Source organism: Podarcis tiliguerta (genome assembly GCF_965153285.1).
Source record: "Podarcis tiliguerta genome assembly, chromosome: 4".
NCBI lineage: Eukaryota > Metazoa > Chordata > Lepidosauria > Squamata > Lacertidae > Podarcis > Podarcis tiliguerta.
This window is the reverse complement of record NC_139537.1, coordinates 96,225,887-96,252,072: the sequence shown is the minus strand read 5'-3', so window position 1 is coordinate 96,252,072 and position 26,186 is coordinate 96,225,887. Positions and strand designations below refer to the sequence as shown.

Here is a 26,186-nt window from a genome sequence, read left to right as displayed (position 1 = left end):
GCCAGCACAGACAATGGCCGCAGGGGATGGGAACTGTAGACCAATATCCAGAGGGGCACAGATTAGGCACCCCAGGATTTTTTAAAAAATGATATGAGTCAATTTTTACTCACAGTAGGATAACCAACAAATATTTTAAGGCCATCAGTAAAATACAGTCTTTTTTTTTTTTTAGTTCTTTTCTTAATTCAAATGCATATAGATAATAAACAATGATTTATACACACCTTTTTTTATTTCTACAATCGCCTCCACAGAAGCACCAATATCTATTTGGTTCCATTTAACTTTTAAGTCATCTCAGGTTTTTTAACAAAGGTATCATTCCAGCAAGTCACCATGTGTTCTCGGTGGCCCTATAACCATATTCTATTGATGTTGGATATATAATAAAACTATGACAGAACGGGCTAGAATTTGGTACACACATAGATGAACACTTACACAAAGTACCATGAGCACTCTTATATATACTTTTACCTGTCCAGGCTTTTAAACACATGATGGGGACGTGATATGTATGTCCTATTCACTGGGTTGTCTCCACAATCATGGCTTGTTTACTAGTCACATCATTGAGCTACGATGGCTTACCACTGACTTTACAACAACTTCAACAGAACTATTTGAGAACCAGCTAAGTCCAGTCATTATCATACTCTAGGATGCCAACCATATGCAGATATTATTTCAGTTGTTTACACAAGCCTGCACCTAAGTTCCTTCGTGCATTTCTGCACAAATATAGATATGAACCTGTACTGAAATTGCTTGTGATCAATGCATCTGACATTGCTGATTACATTTTTTTTTATATACAGGTAGCTTTGGGAAACTGAATACTTACCTAAGCCATGCCTGTGGGTTGACATTGGAGGTAAAACAGTCCATGCTTTTGTCTTTGGATTGTAACATTCGACTGTGTTTAACGTCTTTAAACCATCTCGGCCTCCAATAACAAAGAGTTTGTCATCAATGACAGCTACACCAAACTGCAGCCTTCTGCCATTCATCACTCCAGCTTGGATCCATATATTTGTCCTGAGATCATACTTCTCTATGGTTGTAGCACCTGCTAAGAAAAATCAATAATGTATTTAATAACAGCATTTACATGATTTATAGACAAAAATTAGAATACATCTCCTCAACTGTTTCTTTTTGTAATTGGAAAAGGCACTATGGGGAAAATGCCCTTAAAATTTGATGTCTCTTTTATTGAAAATGAAGTCAAAAACCCAATAATTACAGGCTCGTGAATCCAAATGATAGTAATGGACTAATTTTGTAATCCTGTGGAGATGAAAAACTTGGCAGTCTGTTCATACCAGATTTTACTTATAGTTAGTGATTTGATGGCAGAATTTACACCAAATGTAAACACCCTGTTTCACCATATTTGTTTGTCTGATTTGGACTTTTGTTTGATACCAAAATCAAATGATTCTTCTTTATCTGCTTTCTATCCTGCTATAGCTCCTCCAACTTGTGCAAAAAATAAGCTATGCTGCTTCACTTCCCACACTTTAACTGTAATATAAGCAGTGCTCTGAGTCTATTCACAGTCTCAATCAGTAGAAAATAAAATAATGCATTGCATATTTTTATGGAGAGGATGTCTAAATGAGCTGAATTTAAAATACTGTAAAGGAAAGATTACTAGTATCAACTTAACTCCTTTTCTGCTTTGTTTTCACACTTGCATATCCCAGTCATGCCTCCTCTCCAACCACTAATTGCCCCTACAGAGAAAGCTGCATTCATTATAGTTTGCAATTAAATGTTTCTAATCTATTTCCTCATAGTATGATAAAAAAGTTATTCTTTGTAATATGTCTATATCTATATCTATGTCTATATCTATGTCTATATCTATGAATAAATGTTCTTTAGCAAATAAACTGCAATGATACAAATGAAAATAAACTTTGTCAAAGCTAAAGTTTTTAATAAAAAAGAGATGTAATTTGAATCCCAGTGTAACAGAACAATAATAATGTGGATGCCCAACTGGATATATTAAATTCCATTCTAATTTGCTCAGCTACAAGAAATATGAACTAATTTCTGCATTCAATTATCTTAAGGTGTTTTTTTTTCCACAGTCCTTAATTCAAAACTGAAACTGATATAAATGAATTAATTCACTAATTAGAAACAACTGGGTACAAACACTTGCAGAGCTGTTCTTTGGTATTGCAAAGTAGATTAACACGGAATGCATTTTCAAATGGTTGAAAGTATCTCAGTCTGTGCTAAGTGTATGGTACTATTTTTTTGCCTTTAAAAATTACCAAACAACTGTTAATTGTAGTTTGTATGTTTTGCACACAAAATATGGTTACACAGCTACTTTGTTTTAATGAGTAATGTGCCAAAAATCCTTCTTCAGTTTACAATGAGTGAAATTGCATTTGAAGAAGTTAAGAAAGGGGAGAGAAATGTCCAGCAAAATTCTCATGGGCGAGATGCAGGGTTTTTAATGTGTATTCCTTACTTTCAAAGTGGTTAAGAGGTTGAGTGATATAACTTCTCACACAGGGCTTTTCAGGTCAGGAAATATATGCTGCTGGAGAGGGTGCTGAGCACTGAGGAAATGCTCCATGGAAAGAAAAAGACACATGCAACCCACATGGCCCCCTCACAACCATAAGGTAAGCTGCACCATATGAAATTATAAAAAAATTATAAAGTGCCCAGAGGAAGAATGTTTTTGAGGAATCGATTACCAAGGTAGTTTGCACTATGAATTATATATTTGGCACAGAAAACAAAGCATTAAACAACATGACATTCCAGTGCTTGCTACAATAGGTGTTCAGCTTGCTCCCCACGAAAAACACACATTTCTGTCTGGGACCATGGAAATGCAAATTGTGCCTTGACAACAGACTCTCCACCCCTGGCCAAGTGAAGTTCATTAGCGGGGTTTCATAATTCCCAATTTTGCCCTTCTCTTCCTCGTTCCCCAAGGGTGGTCTAAATTTATATACAGTTCACCCAAAAATTGTCAGGCATTACTATATATATTGTTGATCAGGAGGTCGGCGGTTCGATTCCCCGCGATGGGGTGAGCTCCCGTTGCTTGGTCCCTGCTCCTGCCAACCTAGCAGTTCGAAAGCATGTCAAAATGCAAGTAGATAAATAGATACCGCCCTGGCGGGAAGGTAAACAGTGTTTCCGTGTGCTGCTCTGGTTCGCCAGAAGCGGGATTTATATATACCATTCTAGAATGAACCCCATGCAGTATTTCAGTCTAGTAAATGTACACATCAGGAAATGGTTGTGCCCATTTTCAACTAAAAAGTAAAATTAAACCATAGTTTGCATAACTTTGACATATCCTGTGAAATCTGCCTTAACAAGCAAGCAGAAAAAGAAAGCAATCTTCCCTTTTTCTGCTGCCTAGGTTCTTTCCTTCCTCTGAATAAATTCTCCTTGATATCTGTGTCAATAACCCAGTTCAATCACATTCGTTCCACCTCAATAGATATCTTTTTATTTCAACACAGACTGTTGCAGATCACTAGGCCAAGGTCATCAGTTTGCACCTACTCAAAGCAACATCTCTAAATCTTGAACAAAATGGTCAAAGGTATATGTCAGCAGCAACTTCAGCAGAAGCAGAATCAGCAGAAAGAGCTTCAAGAAGAAAAATGATTTACAGAGCCTATAGCTATAGACCTAAATTTCTTGTTCTTCTTGATAGTTTCAGATGGTACAATGCAACAGTAACTGTAAAGAGATTCACCCTGGAGATATTTCTATTCTGAATGTACAGAATCCAATCTCTGTACCTCAACACTGCACCCCAGAATGTAAAAGCAGAGCTGAAAAACCGAACTTCCTTTTCCTGTTTGGGTTCGCCAACTCCTAAAAAACTGTATCATGCTGATTTTCATTTTAAAATGGAAAACGGTGTTTAATAAACCCTAACATACATTTCCAGTAATCTTAACCTTTAAGTAATCCATTTTTAGTATATTTGTTATTTTTTGGCTTAAAGAACATTTGCCCATTGAAGTGAATCCTACATTGTAAAGCAGCAGCCTTGCTGAGTGCATAGCTTATATTGAGACATCAGAGTGGATCAGTACCAAAAAGGGTGTGAGAAAATCTTTTTTTTCAGTATGAGTTAATGCATGCGTAGGCAAACTAAGGCCCGGGGGCTGGATCCGGCCCAATCGTCTTCTAAATCCGGCCTGCGGATGGTCTGGGAATCAGCGTGTTTTTACATGACTAGAATATGCCCTTTTATTTAAAATGCATCTCTGGGTTATTTGTGGGGCATAGGAATTCATTCATTATTATTTTTCAAAATATAGTCCAGCCCCCCACAAGGTCTGAGGGACAGTGGACCAGCCCCCTGCTGAAAAAGTTTGCTGACCCCTGAGTTAATGTGATGAAAATTATTTTAACAGCAACAAAATCTGTTCCTGGTTCTATGCCATTAGAACCAGGAGTTGCTTGTTCTGTAGAAATTCCAGACCTGTTGTAAGCTCAAAAAGCAAGAGAAGCAAATGGGGACAATACACTTGCTTGCATTGCAGACTGTCTCACCCCCCGCCCCCCCAAAAAAACTGGGCTAGGTTAGGCAAGCATGCTCTCACAGTGATTCTCCTGCCTGCAGCCCCTCTTCTTGTCCCATAAAAACCACTGAAATAAATTAATAAAAAATATGTAGCATCTATATAGTATCTATACCCAGGTGGTGCCTTATTTCTGAATTTTTGGCTTGCTATGCCACTACATCTGAATATCCATGTATATCTGTGTGCACACACACATGGGCTGTGGATAGGTAGCTTCTGCAGCTGCAGAGGTTTCCGCTCATATTTGTAACTCATGTATTTTTAGCAAATCTCACGATGCATTAACAGAAATATATCATTTTGGATGAAATATGAGCATAAACATAGCATTTTCACTTTCTGTTATTTTGGATTGCACCACAAGCCTTATCACCAGCCTCCTTGGGGAGTGAACTGAAGGTTGGTGGCAAATGTTTTAAATAAATATATGGAAAAATTGTACGTTTACAGCAAAACCTTATATCTGTATACTCAGAAGCAGTCCCACTGCGTTCAGTGGGGTTATTCTCAAGGAAGTGGATTTAAGAATTAGCCTTACTTGCTTACCTAGAGAACAACACCTAAAACCCATGCCACTACATGAAGATTCATTCAAGAGATCAGCATCCCTTTTGCAAGATTAATATTTTGAAATTGACATTTCCATTTGCAAAAATGCAGAGGAAGTATCCACACAGACTGATTTCAGAGAGCAAGATTATTTTCAAATAATTTGCAAAATGTTAGTTTTCCATCATGATTGTTATCTCATCAGGGGGCTGAAGGAAGAAGGTCCCCCGCCCCTTTCTCTCTCTCTTCCACGTGAAGAGGATAAACCGCATCCTGTGGAATTCAAATTGCTGCATTATGCAGTCAAAATGGATGACAAAGGATCAAACCTCCATTGCTTTACTCTAGAAAGACATTCTGTTCTCCTACTTAAACCACCTGCTGACAGTGGGAAGTCCCTCTCCAACTTACATTCTTTATGCTTATCATCCTAGCTTTCTCTCTGCTTTTTGTTGTTTTCCCACTCATCCCTCGAGCATCTATACTCCATCTGGTGAATAATCCATAACCTTCTTGACCTGGTGTAGAGTGTTTTTTGATGTTGGACCACACTGAGACCACCAGCGGAGTGGCCACATGTGCAAGTGGTTAAATTAATTAGCTTTTCTTTAGAACTATAAACTAGCATAAAGAATGGCTTGCTGTGATAAACTTTCATAGCAAAAAAAGTGGCTATTATATGAAGTTATAAAGAACTAATTAGGTTCTCTTTCATGTTCTGTATAAAATGGTTCACTCTAGGGAGCAATTGGAGAGCTAAAATCCACATGCTGCTCTGTCTATTAAAACAGTGTCTCTAACATCACACCTATCAGAGCAATGCTGCCCAGTTCTTACATTTATTATATTTCTGAGTTACACTACGACTGAGTTCTCTGGGTGACAACCATTCAATGTTGGGTAGTTTGTTCAACGTTTGCTCAATGTTTTATCTGTTATAGAGAACAGGGTTGATATTCGATAAGATGGAAGGTAAGATAGACCTTGAAATCTTCTATAATTAATGGCAAAATGAAAATTTGTGTAACACTCCCACACATAATTAAAACACCCATGTTCAACATGCTCCTTGACTTTTAGCTTGATCAGCAGCTTGAGCACCAAGAGCTGTGTCAGCAAATCACAATACGTAATACCGTGCTAGAAATGAATTGTCACCAGTACACTATTTTAAGGCTGCGGTCCTATGCAGGCTGAAGTAGCAATTCTATAGCAAGATCCGCTGGGATGAGCAGAGTGAGGATCCAGAAGATCTCTGGCTGAGAAGAGATCCAGAAGATATCTCCCCTGTCCCAACTAAGCTGGCACCCTGCTAGCTGAGCGGACCCTAAACCAGATTAAGCCTTGAAAAAGTGGGTGTCTTGGAGGCATGGCAGGGGGTACGGCTACAGATACTTGGTATCCCTGAGCCAGGTAAGCCTGTAAAGGTGTGGTGTGACTCAAAACACTATTTTAAAGGCTTGTTTTCCCTCTGCTTAGGTTGACTCAGCCAAGAAGGACTCCATGAAGTTTGACTCTACCTTTGGGGTCCCAAGTTCAATTGCTGGTGTCTAGGGCAGAAGTCCTTCGTGAAACCCTAGAGATCCACTGCTATGGCCAACAAAACTGAAGGAGATGGACTTGGTTCAAGGCAACTACCTTTATTTTATTCTTAAGACCACAGGCATGGCAAATTTCTAGCAATGCATACATGCCCAGGCTGTTCACTTAATACATCTGAGGTTCTGCTACTGCTTCCTGGCAACCTTAAGACCTTGACACATCATACACCGTTGTCATCTCAACCATTCTTATGTGGCTCTTTCAGTAGAACCTTATAGTGAGTAATTTTTGCAATCTGTCTTTTCTCTTCCTGAATGCCATCCTGATGAAGTTAACAGGAACAAAATTCTACTCCCTTTGTGCACACTTATGGATAAAGAAAAACTGATTAAAGATAAAGGTTGGGATGTGAATGACCTTCCAGAGCATATTTGAGGGCTAAATGGGGAGAAGAGAAACCATTAGTCCCACTGAGCAAGCGGACAGACATCATTGGATGTTGCCCACATATGTCTTGACAATTAAGAAGGAATCCTTTTGCGATTGAAGCCATAGACCTATGAGTATTTGTCCACCTTTACAAATACTAAGGGGGGAAGTATATTTTTTTGTAACTCATCCTATACCCACAGGACATCCAGTTTATGTGTTTATCAAAATCTCATTTGTTTGATAGTTTTAGATTCAATCGTAAGATTAAGGAATAGGATATTTGAAATTAATGTTTCAGTAAATCAGCTTTTATCTCTTCCCATTACTATAATGTCTGATTTTTTTATAGTTGAATTTCCTGCTTGGGTTATTTTAAAGTTTTCTTTTCCCTGTGTTCACCTCCAGACAATGATTCATTGAGAGCTGAGATAACCTAGGGCTTTGAATCCAGGATTTCTCTTTCCTCCCCACCTTTTCAATCACAGTGTGTCTGACATTATTACTTTTTTAAAAAAAACATTTTTATTTTGCGACCCAGCTAACTCCCTTGGCGTTTCTTCTTCTAGAACAATGAAGCAGATTGAAAGACCTGATGGAAGAGCAATCAGTATTCTGCCCTTTCTATTAAACTACTCAATTATTTATTGAGATTAAAAGAGATTTTACCGTTTAGCCCACAATACAATTTACATTGTAGATTTCTTTCTGCATGAAGGATTCCAGTCACTCCTAGGGAGAGATGGGGGACGGGGACTATTCTGCCAACTGTCTTTATCAAATCAATAACTGTTAATTAGTACCTTTGTTGTTGTCCATTCCTCCAACTGCATAAAGGGTCCCAACTGTGGATTTTCTTGGTTTAGTTCTTGGGCTTTGCATAAGAGTCCGTCTTTCTGGCAAGAGATGGTATTTCATGGCTTCCAGAATCAGCTTCTGACATTCCAGGTCATCTTTAAAAAGTGCGTGGTTTTCTAGGTCAGCTAAAATCTGTGAATGATATGAGTTGTGATTTAGTAATGACATCCCATTCCTTATAGCCCAACTCCCGGAGAGTTCTGCTTGCACAAGCCTCAGTGACATGAATAGGACTTGGGTAGGGATGCACTATGAGCTTCAAGGCTAAGCAGCGTTTGAATATGTATTCCCCCAGTCTATCTTCAACATGCTCTGTTCACTGAGTCACACAGATGCTGTATGGTGTGTATGGGGTATACAGCGAAAATAAAAGTTCAGACAATGAATTAAGGACTAAGCAGAGACTTGAACTTCCAGGTATCAAATTCATGCGAGACATACTAACCTGGTTTACACATTGCATGACCAGGTGACAACAGCCCCAGTCCCAGCCCCCAGGGATCACAAGAAAGTAATAAAGACTCTGACAACATTATATGGAATTAAAATTAGGCCACAACTTTATTAAACTTCCGAATGTAGGAAAACCTTGGCTTAGGCCTTGAGAGTGTATCCCTCCCAGCCCCACAGCCAGGGGGCACTGGGGCTCATCAGGGTAAATGGGATATGGGGTGCTCTGCGAGACGTAAGTATAGCAGGCAGCCCAGCCCATATCCCCGCACACAGGGTAGTTCACTGACAACCTTTCAGTGTATGGCCAGGGACACCCATATATATAACACCTTTAAGAGGGGGACCCTGGAATCGCCACCACAGGGGGGTGAGTCACCCCCCCCACCCCCAATATAGGGAAGAAAAGACTAAAGGATTCCACCCCAGGCCATAACCGTCAAAGTTGTGACGAATTGCTACAGGGAAGACAAAACCTGCCAATGCAGGAAAATTTCTTCCCGGTCCTTCAACAGCAACCAGTCAAAGACCATAGCAGCGCCTGCTAAACAGGAAGAAAAAGTTAACCTGCAAACAAGAAACATTAAACAAAGGGAGGGGAGGGAGGGTGAATCTCCAGAGCCGACTGCCTGGCTATTGTCAGCTCCACCCCCTATTTATAAATGGGGCTGGCCCCACCTCCCAGCAAGAAACTTGACCGCTGAGGCTGGGCGTGAACCTCCAAAAATTAACACTGAGAGGCAAGCCAGCCCATTTGTCAGTAAGCTCCCTGGGAACTGTAGCACCACGCGCAATCCCGCAAAAGGGCACCCACAATGTAAAGTGTGATTGTCATTATCGTAAACCATGGTTTATGCTGTTCAGTTGCATTTATAATGAACTGAAAAAAGTGTTGAAAAACACATTTATTAAAAAACCAGAAGCCTTTTTACTTGGTACAGTGGGGGGTGAAATCCCCCAAAAGGATGTTACTTTTTTTCTGTATGCCACAATAGCTGCGAGAATATTGCTAGCGAAGAATTGGAAGAAACAAGATTTACCAACTACAGAAGAATGGCAGATGAAGATGATGGACTATATGAAACTTGCCGAACTGACCAGGAGACTCCGAGACCAGAGAGAAGAGACGGTGGAAGAAGATTGGAAGAAGTTTAAGGAATATTTGAACAAATATGTTAATATTTAAATCTTAGACTAGCTTTGGAAGTGGATTTAGGCTGTAGAGTTAGAAGTAGAAGACAGTGTATTTTAAAATAGTACTATTTGCAAGTGATAAAATGTGGAGATTTTTATGGTTAAAGTAAGTGTGATTAAAAAAAAAAGGTTAGAAATTATGATATATGTAAACTGCTAAAGATGAGGTAAAATGAAAATCAGATAGGGGGGACTTGGGGAAGCCCACCTAACAGTGTTTAGAAAAAATAAGGGTAAGACAAGAATCTGTTTCTATTGTTTGTTTTCCTTTCTGTGTTGTTTATTTGTGTTATAAAATGGATAATTTTTTAATAAATAAATAAATAAATAAATAAATAAGCTGTTCAGTTGCATTTGCCTCCCTCACCCCCAGTGCCATGCTGGAAGGAAACAAACTACAGCACTATCTTCGGATTATGTGGAAACCAGCACTTGTAGTATGTATGGGGAAAATAAACCATGGTTGACATGTAATATTAAACTAACACTTCGTCCTGGCAAGGCATAGGGAGAGAATGCACAGGCTGTAGAGCAGTGTGCATCAGAGTGCTTGTTATCTGTGGCAGATAACTCATGGTTTGTTTTAGACCACAGCTTACCATTATGTGCAAACAGGAACATTCTCTACTGGGTCACAATGCTACCAAATGATGCTTAAGAAACATGAGGTCAAATTAATTTAATTCTAATATATCCAGAAAGGCAACCTTGGAGCGAATGCCAATCCTTGTAATAACTTTAAAAATAATAGCCACAATAACAGAAGCGTACACATTTTCTCAGAAAATAGTCAAAATTGATAACTTGCTTTACTATCTGCCTTAGATGAATTTAGAAAATATGGCTGATGCTAGAAAAATCTCCTACACAGGAAATTAACCTGTAATGTTGGTTCAATAAGTCAGCAAAGCAAATACTGGGCTCCCGCCCCTGTACATTTCATCTTCCCAAAGTGTTGCATGGAATAACTAAAATTTAATTAGCTGCTGCCCTAGCTCTATCATAAACTTCCCTTCCATGCTATGTATCCCCAGGGGAGTTGAGTAAATAGCTTGTTCAGAAATAAGTAATACAAGAATGTATCTGCATCTATCTGACAATTTTTCAATCAACGGAAAGAACAGTATATTTCTCTCTCTCTCTCTCTCTCTCTCTCTCTCTCTCTCTCTCTGTCTAAGACACAACTTACACATCCTGACATCACAATGTAGTGTGTTTGACAGCATTCCCTGTCACCAGCAGCCAATTATGTGTCGTAGGAAAGCATAGCAACAGAATTTCTGGAGGACATGGCTAAGGTGCCTTAGAGTTATAGGTGGAAGAGAAGAAACATGCAGCTGTCCATAAGTGCTAACAGCCGCACATTTAATATAATGTGTTGTTTTACCCTTACCAAGCGTTTTGTACATAGAAAATGCAAGCAGAAGAGTGTACTTATTGGTAGAATTACTTTAACAGAATTAGAGATTCTATTAAAGAAGAAGAAGAAGAATCGTTCTGTTTGGGCTTGGAAAAAATATTGAGAATAATCACATTGTGCAGACAGGAATTCCATAGATGCCTTCATCCATTCCCAATGTGGCACCATTGTAAACATTTCACCAAATCCTATGCTTGGTCATTAAAAGGGACGAAAGTCGTTGAAACTAAAGCATGAGAATCCAGTTTTAAAACCAAGAAACAAAATGCATCCATTTATTGCAACATGTTCACACTGAATTCTTCTCTGCACTGGAAAGCAGTTGATGCAGATGTTGAATGATTCAAGGACAATGAAATTCTTCGTTGCTGTGCATAACCAATGCAAGTCAATTTGTTTATCAACAGAGGAGGCATGACTAGTATAAGCTAATGGCAGGAAAATATGGACAAAATGTTAAAAACACTCAAAGAAAGATAAGCAGAAGAGATGTTGAAAGATTATCTTTTCATGAGATTAACTGGTATTCAATGAAATCCTGTGTATGGGTTGTATTCAGCTAAGTTTTACTAAGAGTCAATCTATTTAAATTAATGAATATGAATAAATTGGGGCCATTAATTGCAATAGGTTCACTCAGAGTAAACTTAGTTGAATATCACAATTTGTTTAGCTTAAAACAAGATAGTGTGGAAATACTGTAAATTCATTGATTAGTAAAGGTTGAAGACAGATACACATTTAAAGTGCTTTTTAAAAATCCCACTAAAGGGGGGAGAGAGATTGATGGAAAGGAAGCCTCACCCAACATGGCAAGCATTTCTCCCCCAAAAAACTTTATTGGGGTTCAGAATTGTGTCTTCTGAAAATTTCTAAAGCAATACCTCAATTTGCACCTATGAATGCAGATAGACTTTTCAAAGTCTGACCCTATATTTAGTTGGTAAATTATTTCAAAATCAAATCAAAATAGACTTTGTTTTAGATAGGATTGAGGCATAGTATAATGCTCCACTTAAAATGTGTTTAAATCTTTTTCTTAAGATGTAGGTCTTACATACATGACAAATGAGGTTAATTTATCTTAAGTTTTATTCTCCATGTGATGGGCCTAATTGTTGAGTGTACCAACCTAGGTTTCATCTCTTAATGAGAATTTGGTTCGGCACTGGACAATGTCTTGTTTACAGGGCAATCCTAGATGTATCTGGTCAGAAATCTCAGGTGTCACATGATTATATTAACGATTTTTAGATTAACACCTTTTTAAGTTTGTTAGAACTTGATATGAAAAGCTTCACTTTATATGTTAGGGTAGAAATCATTTAACCATTTTGATATTTTGTATCAGTAACACAGCTGAAAAGAATAGCCACTGTACTACATACAGTGGGTTACAACTTCAAATTTATTCAGATCAAGGTGCATTTTAAAGAAACTAAGAATGAAGGTTTCTCAGAAATGTCAGTTCCTAACAATGGGCTAGAACTGACTAGAACTTTTAAACCATATTCTTGTTGAAACACTTTGCTGTCCACTGAGTCTACATTGCAGGAATTTGATAATCTCTTCTAACAGATATCTAACACAATATCTTCTAAACCTCTTTAGATAAGACAAGGTAGATTGATTATAAACCCATTGAGTTTAGTCAGTCATTTTCTTGATGCCTTTCAGTGAAAATTCTCTTGCAACCTGCCAATACTTTCCAGCCACTGCAAAACACTTGCTCGACCTTTTCTCGCAGCACTCCAGTCTGATCAGCTAGTTGACTGGTTATATTCTTTTGAGGTTAATAGGGTATCTTATTATCTGGGGGGAAATCATTGCTTTTGTAAAAGCTGTGCAATGCATTCTAAGTAGTTATTTGTTATTCCAATCCATATCAACATTCTGACAAAACCCCGGCTTAGGCATGTTCACAAAAGTTAAGCCTTGCAGACATCTTCTGCTCTCGTCCTTTCTAATACAAAATGCTCAAAACTTACTACAAACAACTAAAAGTGTTTGATTTAATGCCAACAGTGCTCCCAGAGTACACATACACAAAAGAATGAAGTTGGATGAAAATACTGACTTTTTACACACTGTCATATTTTCAGATTTCTAACGAACTCCAACCAGCCACCCTAAATTCTTCCAAAGCAGCAACTGACATTGATGCAATCACATTGCACAAAAAACACTGAAACTCTTGAGAGAGACAGTGAGGCTGTGTATCCACAGCAATGACCAGAGGAGGAATGACTGTTGGAAGGAGACTAGAGAGAAGAAATACCAGGGTGCATCTGCACCAGCGAAACCAGGCATCTTCACATGCCCCATCTGCAATAAAACATGTCTCTCCCATATAGCTCTCTATAGTCGCTGCAGGCTTTGTAATTCTCCAATGACTTGACTTTAGACCTGGTGGCACACTCTTCCATTGTCTCTTGAGATAGACTGATGCCAACAAACTCACACAAGAAGCAGTGCTGGCCACTGACTTGAATGGCTTCAAAAGAGAACTAGACAAGGTTGTCTATGTTCTTCTACTTCCACTGTTGGAGACAGTATTCTACTGAATGCCAGTTACTGGGAATGACAGCTGAGGCAAGGCTTCCCATGGGCATCTGGTTGGCTATTGTGAGAACAGAATGCTGGACTGAATCAGCACTGGCCTGATTCTGCAAGGCTCATGTTCCTACAAACAGTGTGTGTGGTGTGTGGTTCTATCTGCTTTCTCCTTCACTGAGGCACTGGTGATGGCAGAGGCTCATGGGAAAGACTCATGGGATTTCTTTTTAGTTAAAAGAAAATATAATTATTGTGTTTCTAGTTAGCATATGTGTTTTTGGTTTATTTGTAATTTTTACTCAGGTCACCCTCAAACACCAGCTCATATCTTGATTCAATTGCAGAGTTAAATCAGGAGTTCTACTCGCACTGTGATCTAATTAATGTACCCATGCACAGGTGCACAGAAAAGGAGGAGGAGGAAGAGGAGGAGAAAACTGTGGCCCATACACAGTGTTCTGAAAATACTAGAAATTTAAAATAAATAAAAAACCAAGAGAATGACGGATTGCTAATGCTTTGGTGGCATCCAAGAACCAATTACTGCTCCTCAGCAAACTTCATTTTCTTACTTACTGCAGATGAGTTTTCATTTATTCACTGTTTATAATTCTTTTATTAAACAGGGTCAGTGTTGCTTGTAGCAGACGATGAAGATAATTGTTAAATTACTAATGTACAAACAGCAACTCGATTAAGAGCCAACGTACATCTTGTCTATTCCAAGTTTAGATTTTCCTTTATATGATTCTAAAATCAACTTCTGGAACAAAATTATTCAAATCATTACACTATTAACATAATATTTAAATAAGTAAGGAATTTTTCAATATGCTTTGGTCCTTTAACAGTCTATATTATAATTCTTCATGATTTCAACTACTCTAATTGATATGTTGCACTTTACAGCAACTTAAGCAAGGCATCCAAAATCAAGCAAGGGATGGTGCCCTAGGCATAAGAATATTGTTCTGTGATTAGATATCATTCTGCTGCTGCATAACAAAATAAAATACATACTATATTTGGTATTAAAATGCTGTATCACTATATAAATAATATGAGAACACACAATCTGAGACTCGTTAGCTAAGGCAATTTGAAATGTAATTTTACAAAGTGTTTTGTACTGAAAATTCTTGTGCTTAGTTGGCCATTGAAGTCAGTAGAGCTCATTTACTCCTAAGTGTTGTGGAATCTGAGGGGGCGGTGGGGAGAAGAAGGGGGAAGCTCTGTTGCCCAAGCAGAAGTCCATGTGCTAACAATATAACTTTGCTGGATGCTACCCAGAAGGAGTAAATACTAAAAGCACAATTCAATGCATATCAATTCAGAAGCAAGCTCCACTGAGGTCCATTAGGCTTACTCCCAGGTGCTCCCATTGAGTTGCATGGCCTATTGAATATATAGCATTTAAAATAAAACTTCCATTTTGTTTCCCCCCAAATATCACATTATTCTAACAGGAATGTTCGTCAATGTATTTTTCCCCCTTCATCTTTTCAGGTCATCTCATGAGATTCCATTCTAGAGAAGTTTAAGGATCCATATGAGGAAATCTTTGCACAATGACATAGCATGAATTAGAAATGCAAATTACCTTTGCTATCCCAATTGATCCAGTCTCACCTTAACCAATATTCTGATTTAGTTCGCTAGCCGTAAAATAAATCCAGTGTAATTATTCTCAATCCCTTCTTGAATCTATTTTAATTAAAAGCTGGCATTTTTCCATTGAAAGCTTTAAGTGGGTTTATGTGGCTAAGATTTTAAAATGTAACACTTTACATAAGTAATCTCAGTTTAAAGCAAAATTCTTTTTAAAATGCAATAATAATTTATCTGGATTAGTTTTTGGGTTTTCATTTCCACTGACTATTTCACATTATGTTTTTACCTTGAATGAAAATATATTATAAATTATTACAAAAGCCACACTTGAAGGAAATCAGAGAGTAAAATAATTCTATTTTTGCACATACTAAAATAGTTACCTGAAGAATAAATTTCTGTATTGTCATGCCATATTACTATTTTGCATAAGCACTAGAATATCTGTAAAAGAATGCCTGTATTGTGGTAGAGCTTAAATAAATGAATATGCTATATGATAACTTACTTTTCAAAGACATGACACCCAATTTTCTGTTATGTCTGAGGCTGTGGTCTTAAATATACTTACTAGGCAATAAGCCCTCAGAGCACAGTAGGACTTCCAAGTAGTATGTGTAATATGTGGTTTTCCAAATGACGCAGTCAATGTGCTGAACAGTGTCTGGAATTGGTAATGGACTGGATGGAAATGAATAAACTGACTCTCAGGCCAAAGAAGATGGAAGGATTGATGGAAGGTGGTTCATCTAACCATTGTTTCAAGCAGTTCTGGATGTGGTTGTATTCCTCATACAAGGTCACTGGAAGTCCAGGTTTTATCAATGGTCCAGTAACCTTTTCACGAGCCAAGACTGCTTCACCAGCTGCATCTCTTTTTGGACAGAGACAGCTTGTCTACTTATCCATGCCCTACTAACCTCTAGCTTGGATTACTGCAATGTGCTTACATGCCTTTGAAGGCTAAACTTTTGCTAGTGTAAAATATAGTTGCTTTACTATTCACCAGGAACAGTTTGTGGGAGCATATGTCTTGGATTCAGAAACATCTTCTTATCCATTTCCAAACTCAATTTAAAATGCTGATGCTTACTTTTAAAGTCCCACACTGCTTGGGTCTAGGGTATATGAAGGAAAACTTCCCTCCACAGCAGCCTGACCATGAATAGAGATGGTATGTAGCTTGGCATGTTATTAGATCCGACTTTATGGGTAGATGCTCAGGTATCCTCTCTAGTTTATAGCACCTTTTATCATATCTGGCTGATTCTTCAGCTTTGGCCTTTCTTGGAAAAATGAGACCAGGCTACAATCACATATTATACTTTCAGGATTACCACCAGCCCAACATCTTCTGGCCCATGCCCTGCCATTAGCAAGGGAGGCCCTGCTTTTGGTTCTACCAATGGGGGCAGGTCTAGGGCCGTGCTTACAGTACTTTCTCATGTTTGGCATTCCCTCCCTAGGAAGAGCATTTGCCCCTTTTGCTGGCAACTGTTAGGTAAAGGGACCCCTGATTGTTAGGTCCAGTTGTGGACGACTCTGGGGTTGCGCACTCATCTAGCTCTATAGGCCGAGGGAGCTGGCATTTGTCCGCAGACAGCTTCCGGGTCATAGGGCCAGCATAAATAAGCTGCTTCTGGCGAACCAGAGCAGTACACAGAAACGCCGTTTACCTTCCCACCTGAGCAGTACCTATTTATCTACTTGCACTATCTACTTGCACTTTGTGCTTTCAAACTGCTAGGTTGGCAGGAGCAAGGACCGAGCAACCGGAGCTCACCCCATCACAGGGATTTGAACCGCCGACCTTCTGATCGGCAAGCCCTAGGCTCTGTGGTTTAACCCACAGCACCACCTGCGTCCCTCTGGCGAGTGTTAGGCATCAGCTAAAGACATATGTGTTCATCCAGACTTTTGGAAGTAAATATCCTGGGGACACAGCAGTTGAAATATGTTGTTTCAGTCTTAAGTTAGGTTCTGTTGAATGTAGTGAACTTTTATTGGATTTAATGCAATGTTTTGGAATTGATTGTATTTTAACGATGCTCTATACTGCTCTGGATTCCCAAGTGGGAGGAAAGGCAGATCAGAAAGGAAATTATCAATACAGGCCCTGATAGAATCTATTGTTTTAGGATTCAGGAGCAGCTGACACAGTGGGGATCTGGAATGGAGCTGCCCTCCCAAAACTGGAGTCGCTGTCAGTTACTAGGATGGTTGGCAATAAGAGTTGAGAGGTCAGGGCTGTGCAGGAACACTGGCAGAGTCACTTGATGTATTTTACATGGGGTTGCCTTTGAAAATGGTTCAGAATCTACTATTATTACAGCTGGGCTGCTAACTGGTATCAATAAAAGGAACACACTTTGCCAATTCTTAACAGAACTATACAAGCTTCCAGTTTGTTTCAGAGCGCAACTCAAAGTGTTGATTGTGATGTATGAATTCTGGAGCAACTTGGGACTGAGGTACCTAGAGGACCACGGAATCCTGTATGTTGCCCAGCTACTAAAATCATCTTTAAGAGACTCAAAATGCACCTCATTTTTCCCGAGGTGAGCTGGATGGCAACAAGAGACAGAACCTTTTCAGTCATGGAGTCTCATCTCTCCTCTCCCTCTTCCATCTGTCAGACTCCTCTCTGATGATTTTCAGAAGGCAATTAAAATGCTGCTGTTTTCTTACCCTGATACTAGCTGATGAACTGCATCTGCTGAGTGGTGTTACGTGTTTGAGTTTTATGCTGTTTTTGTACTGATGTTTGTTCTATTGCTAGACATCACAGAAATTATTTATTTATCTGTGTTTGTTCAGAGTATTTTATTGCGTGCTGTTTTTCAGGGGGGAAAACACAAAGCAGCTTTCATAAAAATATTCAAACAGTAAGTATCAATACCAAAAATTCTGCAATAAAACAATGAAGAAAAGTAATGAAGAAAAAAACCCTCACACCTTTTTTGAAGCTGGACTGCAACACATTAAAAAGTCTAGTCTAAAGAATAAAAAAAAGGCTTTACCTTTCACTAAAGAAAAAGCAGAATCAGTGCCAGGCAAGCCTCCTGGGAGACAATGTTCTAAAGATGGGGTGGCAGAAAAGGTCCTTTTTCAGGTATCTGTCACATCTCAGATGGCAAAGGCACTCACAGATGGTTGGCAAAAATTTAAAACATTGTTAATTATTGTACACATTTTTGTCAGCTAATTCCCCTTGTGATTTACCATAGTTGGAAATAATATTTGTTCTGTTTTCTTGTCCTTTTACATTTCTATACACGCTATACCCAAGCCCAACCTCTTTCATCTCTATTCAATAAAGTTGTGGCCTGTTTCAGCCCAAGCCAGTCTCGGGTGTCATTTAATCTGTTGAGGGTTCGGGACTGAGAGTTGCAATACCTGGGCCCACAATGCATATCACCAGAAAGGTTGAACACTTTAGTGCTTATTCACTAGTCTGCTAAACATAGGACAGGTTAGTGAAAAAATATACTTTTTACCCAAGCCACTGGACAGATCCATTTAGAGCAGGGGGCATTCTTCTTCTAAGGACAAATTTCCAGTACTCAGGGCAGGGTCAAGACCCTAGCATAAGGGTTGGGGGCTTTAACCCTTTATCTCCTCCTGATCTGGCTCTGAGTATCCTGTGTATGCCATTTGCTTTGAAAAGAATATGTCACTTCAATGGAAGATCTGCAAATTACAAGCCTGAACCATAGCAGTGGGTTCTAGGACCCTGATGCAGATCAGGCCGCCCACACCAGCAATCTGAATTAAGAAAAGCACCCTGCACGTAAAAGCACAGCTATGTACCTAGCGTTAACATGTAGCTTGCCCCAAACATTTAGTGGAGAGTATGTTCAAGAAAGGCTGTCAGGACTCCTACAAGTGACACAATGCCTTCAGACAGCTGTGGAATGGGCTTCCACCTGAGGTTTAGATATATCCCACACTATTGATGGCTCAGAAAAATTCCTCTAGCTGCACAGGTAGCTTATATATCCTCTCCCTGCTCCCTGCTCCTCTTTCCATGGATAGAAATTACTGAGTGAAGAGGAACGATTGTGCATTCAAGTGTTGAATCCCCATTGCACTCATTGCCTTCTACCTGCAATGGGGGTAATAGTTAGAAGGACCTTAAAGGCTGCTCCCAGTTTTACTGCATCTAAAGCCATAAATAAACAGCCCCTATCTTGGCCTTCTAGAATAATTTTGGCTATGGAAAGAAAGAAAAAACCAGCAATGAAAAGAACTATGCACCCTGCATTAAAAAATTGCCTTGTTCTGTGTCCAATAAGCAAGGGACGCCTTTGTCCAGTGGCGCTGTGACCCATAGATTGCAGCAAAATACCCTGCCTGCTGCTGTCAATAAAGGTTTGGCCTTATTTTATCCCATCACCATTGCACAGTCTTTTTATTTTGCTGTTATCATGGGTTACATAATGCGCCTGCCTGGGCAAATGACTTCACTGATACTGCAATTGTACTGCTGTCAGTAAACGGGACCGTCGATAGAGAGAAAAGTCCTTATCAAAATATTATTCTGATGTACTGATACCCCAGAATTAACTAAAGAAATTAACTAGAATTAACTACAGTACTTAAGATTCGTTACTAATTGAGTTACATTAATTCGGCATTTTATATTCAAAGAGATGTGGCTTCAAATTCCTTTTAAAAAAACCATAAATTTCTATACTAGTTTTTTATTTTATTTTAAAAACAGCATGTCAGTTATTCAAAATTTCCACTGATAAGGCCATGAAATGAATGGCCGTTTGGGTCAAATTGTGTATATATAAGACAAAGAATTTTGATAGCTTTAGAATTAAACTGCCAGTACCTTTTTTTATCTCAATAGCATTTGTGACAGGTACAAAGAGTTCACATTAACTTCACTTAGTGAAAGAACAGTACATGAAATTCTGAAAAAACACTGACATTTTTGGTGGTTCAGGTTCTTCCCTGTCACTCAGTTATTGAGCAAAAGTGATGCCATCAGATGTCAAATGATTACAATTTTTTACACGACTATGAAATTAGCTCAAAAGCTGTCAGATCCTCTTGGACTAGCAATGCAAAGTCAATTTAATTATCGAGCAGGATATTTTCAATACAGAATGCAAATCAACAGATGTGACAATGCAGAAATCCATATGAGCTAATGGGGGTGGAGTGAGAAGGGGCGGGGGGAGGAATTTCATCTGTATTCAATAAAGTTGTGGCCTGTTTCAGCCCAAGCCAGTCTCGGGTGTCATTTAATCTGTTGAGGGTTCGGGACTTGAGAGGGTTCGGGACTGAGGCAAGAAATCTTGGGGACATGATGGAAAGCTCAGTAAAAATGCCAACCCAGTAAGCAGCAGCTGTGAATGAGGCAAATACTATGCGAGGAATGGCTGGTGCTAGCATTGGTCCAACCAAAAAACTATGGCAGACTGTGGCACCATGGCCCACCGGAAAGTGGCTCAAGGCCCACTGTTTGAGAAACACTGGTTTAGAAAAGATGTGAATAAAGACATGAAAGAAGTGTGTAAAATATATAGAGACATCTTTCTCAAAATACTAGAACCAGGGGTTATCCAAGTAAGGTAAATAAAAGGAAGTATTTATTCATGCAGCACATAGTTAAACTACCAGCCCCATAGTTAAATAACTACTAGGGCTGCAAACTGGTGGATTTTTAAAAGGCGATTAGACAAATTCATGGGGAAGACAGCTATGTATGGCTAGTAGACATCAAAGTTAAGTAAAACGTTCTGCAATTGAGGCAGCAGACCTCAATACCCATCCATGGGGACCTAAAGTATGAGAGGGGGTTTGTCTTCATGACATGCTTTGGGGCTTCCCACAGGAATATGTCTGGTTATTCTGGGGAACAGGATGTTAGATTAGTTGGATCTTTGGTCAACCCACATCATCAGCCTGTGCACAGGTGGGACAATGCTGCTCTGCTGTCTTCCAAACACATCGCACCACTGGTGCTTACTGAGGGGAAAATGTAAGGTGTGAGGAGCTTGGTGCAGCAGAGCCAATCCATGCCTGTCTATCAACCTGAAACACTTTCTGCTTCCTTTAAAATTCCTCAAATATTTTGACCTAGGAGAACATTCAAATTCTTATTGAAATTTCATTTTAAGCAAAATTAAGTGCCGACTTTATTAATGATGGCAGAGAGGGAGACCAGTCATAACAGCTCAGCCGTCTTATAGCAAAGATAATTCTCTTCTACTCTTTATACAGCTGATTCTCAATGAGCTGCATAATAAACTACTACCAACACATTCTTCAGATGACTTAAAGGCCACTACCACTACTTCTGTCATTAATACTCCAAATACAAGAGGGCCTGAGGCAAAGAATTAGTCAACTATAGAAGCTGCTCATTTTCCCCACCCCTGGGGCTGTCATGCCCCACACCCCGTTTCCGCCTTACTGTGCCTCTTCAGCCACAGGTGGAGGAAGAGAAATTGCAAGTTTTGAGGAGTGTCCTGGATCTTGCCAAGTTCAGCGTGAGCTGGGTCATTCCCAACTGCAGTGTTGCCACTCATCTCCCCACCCCATGGCGGAAGACAAGTGGCAATGACAGAAATGGAAGGACTCAACGGTGGTAGTGGGCAGGCAGTGGCACGTTCTTGTTTGACCTCAGGTGGCGAAACAGGACAGGCTACCCCTGGTCTACAGAAGAAACCTGGTAAGCCACTGGTAAGCCACTTTATAAATGTGACAAGACTAAAACATAACTTCAAATCACTGAGCAAGATGCATGCTTCAAAACTCTTATTTATGAAAGCAAAAAATATTATGCCTTTAAAAAATATAGCTTTTATTAAGAAGAAGAACAATTTACCTGTGGTGGAAGAAGTGGTAATCGGATGTAGGCAAGTAACATACTCAGGTCATTACACCTCCTTTGCATGTCATACTTAACCCACTTCATTAAGGCATTGAAAATGGTCTCTTCATCGGGAACATTCACATCATCACTTGCAAGAAGCTTATGGAGTTCCTCTGCTGGCAACAATAAAAACTCTTGATTTCTTATAACTTCCATTATGTTTTCCTACCAAGAAAAATGAACATTCCATAATTAACTAACAAAAAAGAATATCAGTACAACAACCAAACTTATAACAACATTTTACCAATACCAAACATCAACCCTGAGATCATTTGTAAAAATCTAACCTATAGTTGATTTTTTTCATTCGGACACACAACCGCTAAGGTTATCATCTGTAGTCTAATGGGAATAAAGGTAAAGGTAAAGGGACCCCTGACCATTAGGTTCAGTCGTGGCCGACTCTGGGGTTGCGGCGCTAATCTCGCTTTATTGGCCAAGGCAGCCGGCGTACAGCTTCCGGGTCATGTGGCCAGCATGACTAAGCCACTTCTGGCGAACCAGAGCAGCGCACGGAAACGCCGTTTACCTTCCTGCCATTGTGGTACCCATTTATCTACTTGCACTTTGAGGTGCTTTTGAACTGCTAGGTGGGCAGGAGCAGGGACCGAGCAACTGGAGCTCACCCCGTCTCAGGGATTTGAACCACCAACCTTCTGATCGGCAAGTCCTAGGCTCTGTGGTTTAACCCACAGCGCCACCCGCGTCCCAGGCCTAATGGGAATAAATGTCCACGAATTAATATGAATAGCAACAAATCCACTGGCCTACAAATCTAGTTGCCTAGATGGCTCTTTCTTCCCTTTACCCTTTCCACTATTGCAATATGCTTCTCTCCTAAAGGTCTAATTTTATCCTGTACTTTTTGGGGTGTTTGGGGAGGATTTGAGTTTTTTTGGTAGCACAACCCATTCCTTGCTAATTCCCATAGCGTTCCAGCACAGCGCTTTCACCGTTTACTTAGGAGAGTGTGAACTGACCCTGAACCTTTTATTTATTTGTTTGTTTCAACAAATACATTAATGTTAAGCAGCCTTCGTCTTCTCTCTGCTCAGGTCACATAATCTCTAAATGGAATTAGTAACACATCATAAATCCCATTCTTGGGCATATTATTTGCATTAGCAAATATTTTGACCTGCTTGATTTACTCTAAAGCTAAGTGCCAGGTTTATGTGGCTCAGGACATGAGAGATAGCCTGGGTCAGAAAACCAGCTTCATTGCAGGCAGCAGGGATATACTTTGCAACACTCATGCCTGGTAGCAAATATAAACTATCCTGACCGTGGGATACATATCATTTTTATATTTGTACTGTGTTTACTAGATATCTTTATTGAGCAGAGGTGAAGCAGAGTGCAAAATAACCACTAGCTGGGCCCTCCCTTGAGTTCTATGAAATTCAAACGTTACCAAAGAAGTATGCCAAGAAAAAAACTTTACAATTTAATGCAAGATGACTGGATTTTAGCACACATCCAGCAAGATTCAAGAGCTGAGGGAAAACCAATGAGTTCTACTTCCATACAGAGCCATGTAATTTTAAAATATGAGAAATGGGGACAAGCGAGCACAAAACTCTGCCACGTCTCTGCTGATCTCTCAAAGAAGAAACAAGGAGTAGGCAGTGTATCTATGTGTAAGTATTAATATATAAATAGACAAATGAGAAAAGCCACTCTTTCCTGACATGAGATGCCTTTCCACAGGAATAAATTAATGTCCTCAATTTGCATCAATAATATGCAAATTAAGCAGCCCAGATTTGATACACTGGGAATATGGAAACCATCTTCAGGCAAGAACAATATGTGGCGTTTTGAGAATTTATAATGGAAATGTTTACAGATGTTAAACTAATGGGTTTAAATTAATTTTGTATCAAACCATTATAATTTTCAAGAAATGTAATTACAGTTTTAAAAACAGAACAGAGATACTTGGTTAACAATTGGATGTAACTCCATCATAAAGATTTAATTTCATTTGATAGGTAGAGGACCAAAATCAAATCTTGAAATCTGTTTGAGTAATTTAATATTATTTCTTTAAGCAGCAATCACATCTCAACCTTCATTAACTCATAGATGTAAAAACCACCCTTGAAATATATGTGCCATAAAAAGCTATTTTCTTAGCAAATCAGATAGCTGTTTTTCTGGGATGAATGAAGGAACTGCAAAATTCTCTATAATCAAAATGCAATTGTATTTTTTAAATCTTCATTGTTTTAAAATATTTTGAACTTTGGTTGCATGCTTTCTTTCTATACATTATGTATATTTTTCACAACACATCTCTGCCCACTTGAACCATAATATTACCTTAAATATTATTATTTTACATATAGTTCTTCCTAAGAATGCTTCTTCTTTACATTTTGAGAGCATTTTGAGTGTTTCTTATGTTTTTCCCAGAGAGACACGTTGCATCTCAATGCCCGACAGTAAAAAGACAAGGTCACCATATGTAGGGGAAAGGAGGCAGGTTTTTCTCTTGTTGCAACAATGCACTTTACTTTCCAATGCAAGTGAATCTGGAATAATATTAAGCTGTATGATGCCACTGGGATAGATGCTCACCTGCATTCCACAGGGCTCTGATCATGTCCTCACAGACAGCAGGCAGAGACAATCTCTCAAACCAAACTGGGCTTTGGAAACAGTCCTCAATGTCCCTACCACCTCAGAACTCCCATCATCAGAAACGATAATCAACATCTTCACCCTAAAGAGATACAACTACTATCCAAGAACTCCAGCTCTGAAGCCACATTCATGCTCCAACCACCTCTACATCCCATCATCAAAGACTCCTAAAGCAAGCAGGTTCTCTTTAAAGGTGGACACTTGTTTCTTTGTGGAGACAAAAGCAAAAGTGAATAGCTTTTTTCTACTTAGTAGATTGAGTCAGAGTTTGCTAGTTGGAGGCGCAGCGTTCAAGTTTAACTAGTCAGACTTCCAGACGAACGATGCTGCTAAGTGTTTCTTTGTTCTACTTATCTAAGACCTGACTTTCCACTTCATGTGCCCAGCAGACTTCCTCCTGGTGACCTCCCTTTCTGGAATCTGACCCTGGCCTGACTTGACTCTGCTCACAATACCCTTTATGGATTTGGCTCCCCTGGAACCAGCTCTCAGCTGTGTCCGACCTGGATTTGGTCCATCCCTGAGCAGGTGCTGCTGGCTGAAACAAAGTACAGTCCTGGCAACCATGGCTCTTGCTCTTACCTGTACAGCTCCACCTCTTCATCTGCATGGCTCACATATGGCTTATATTTCCTAGTTATGCAAACATATAACGCAATGTAGAGGACTTATAATCTATGCATATTATTTACGAAGAAACAAATAACATTCCATTGCTTGGTTCCAGAAAACAGTAAAATTGTTTCCACTAACACATGGGGGGTTGTAAATCCCATTTAAACAGCGGCACTGTGCAACTCCCCACCCTAAACGTAAAGGTAAAGGGACCCCTGACCATTAGGTCCAGTCGTGGCCGACTCTGGGGTTGCGGCGCTCATCTCGCTTTATTGGCCAAGGGAGCCGGCGTTTGTCCGCAGACAGCTTCCAGGTCATGTGGCCAGCATGACTAGGCCGTTTCTGGCGAACCAGAGCAGTGCATGGAAACACCATTTACCTTCCCGCCGGAGCAGTACCTATTTATCTACTTGCACTTTGATGTGTTTTCGAACTGCTAGATTGGCAGGAGCTGGGACCGAACAACGGGAGCTCACCCTGTTGCAGGGATTTGAACCGCTGACCTTCTGAATGGCAAGTCCTAGGCTCTGTGGTTTAACCCACTGTGTCCCCCTACAAGTCCTCATATACTCCAAATGATCTAGCTCTCCCCACCACCATAATCACCTCCCTTCCAATTTTAAAGGTTGTTTGAATGGACTGTGTAGGTTTATTCATGAATATTGAATATGAATTTGGGACAGCTGCGGTAGGCTATAGAAATCTAGACTCAGAGAAAATTGCCTTCCTGCTTTCCACTAACAGAAGGCTCCACTGGATCAAGGAGTCTTCCATCAGTGGAGAGACACGTCTGGGTGAAACCCTTGTGGTATAACATTATCTATAA

At 39.5% G+C, this 26,186-nt stretch overlaps 1 protein-coding gene across 5 annotated transcripts in view; it reads right to left on the bottom strand.

Annotated features, from left to right (window-relative positions):
• The window catches only part of KLHL1 (kelch like family member 1), a 135,303-nt gene that overhangs the window by 42,877 nt on the left and 66,240 nt on the right, over window positions 1-26,186 (bottom strand). For 3 of the 5 annotated variants that reach the window (XM_083435837.1, XM_083435833.1, XM_083435834.1), the window contains exons 5-7: window positions 22,046-22,258; window positions 7,916-8,102; window positions 848-1,075 (exon numbers count right to left, since the gene is read on the bottom strand). In XM_083435837.1, the coding sequence (XP_083291963.1) occupies window positions 848-1,075; window positions 7,916-8,102; window positions 22,046-22,258 (628 nt within the window). The remainder of the gene's footprint in view (window positions 1-847; window positions 1,076-7,915; window positions 8,103-22,045; window positions 22,259-26,186) is intronic. The other 2 variants (XM_083435835.1, XM_083435836.1) reach the window with 1 other exon arrangement.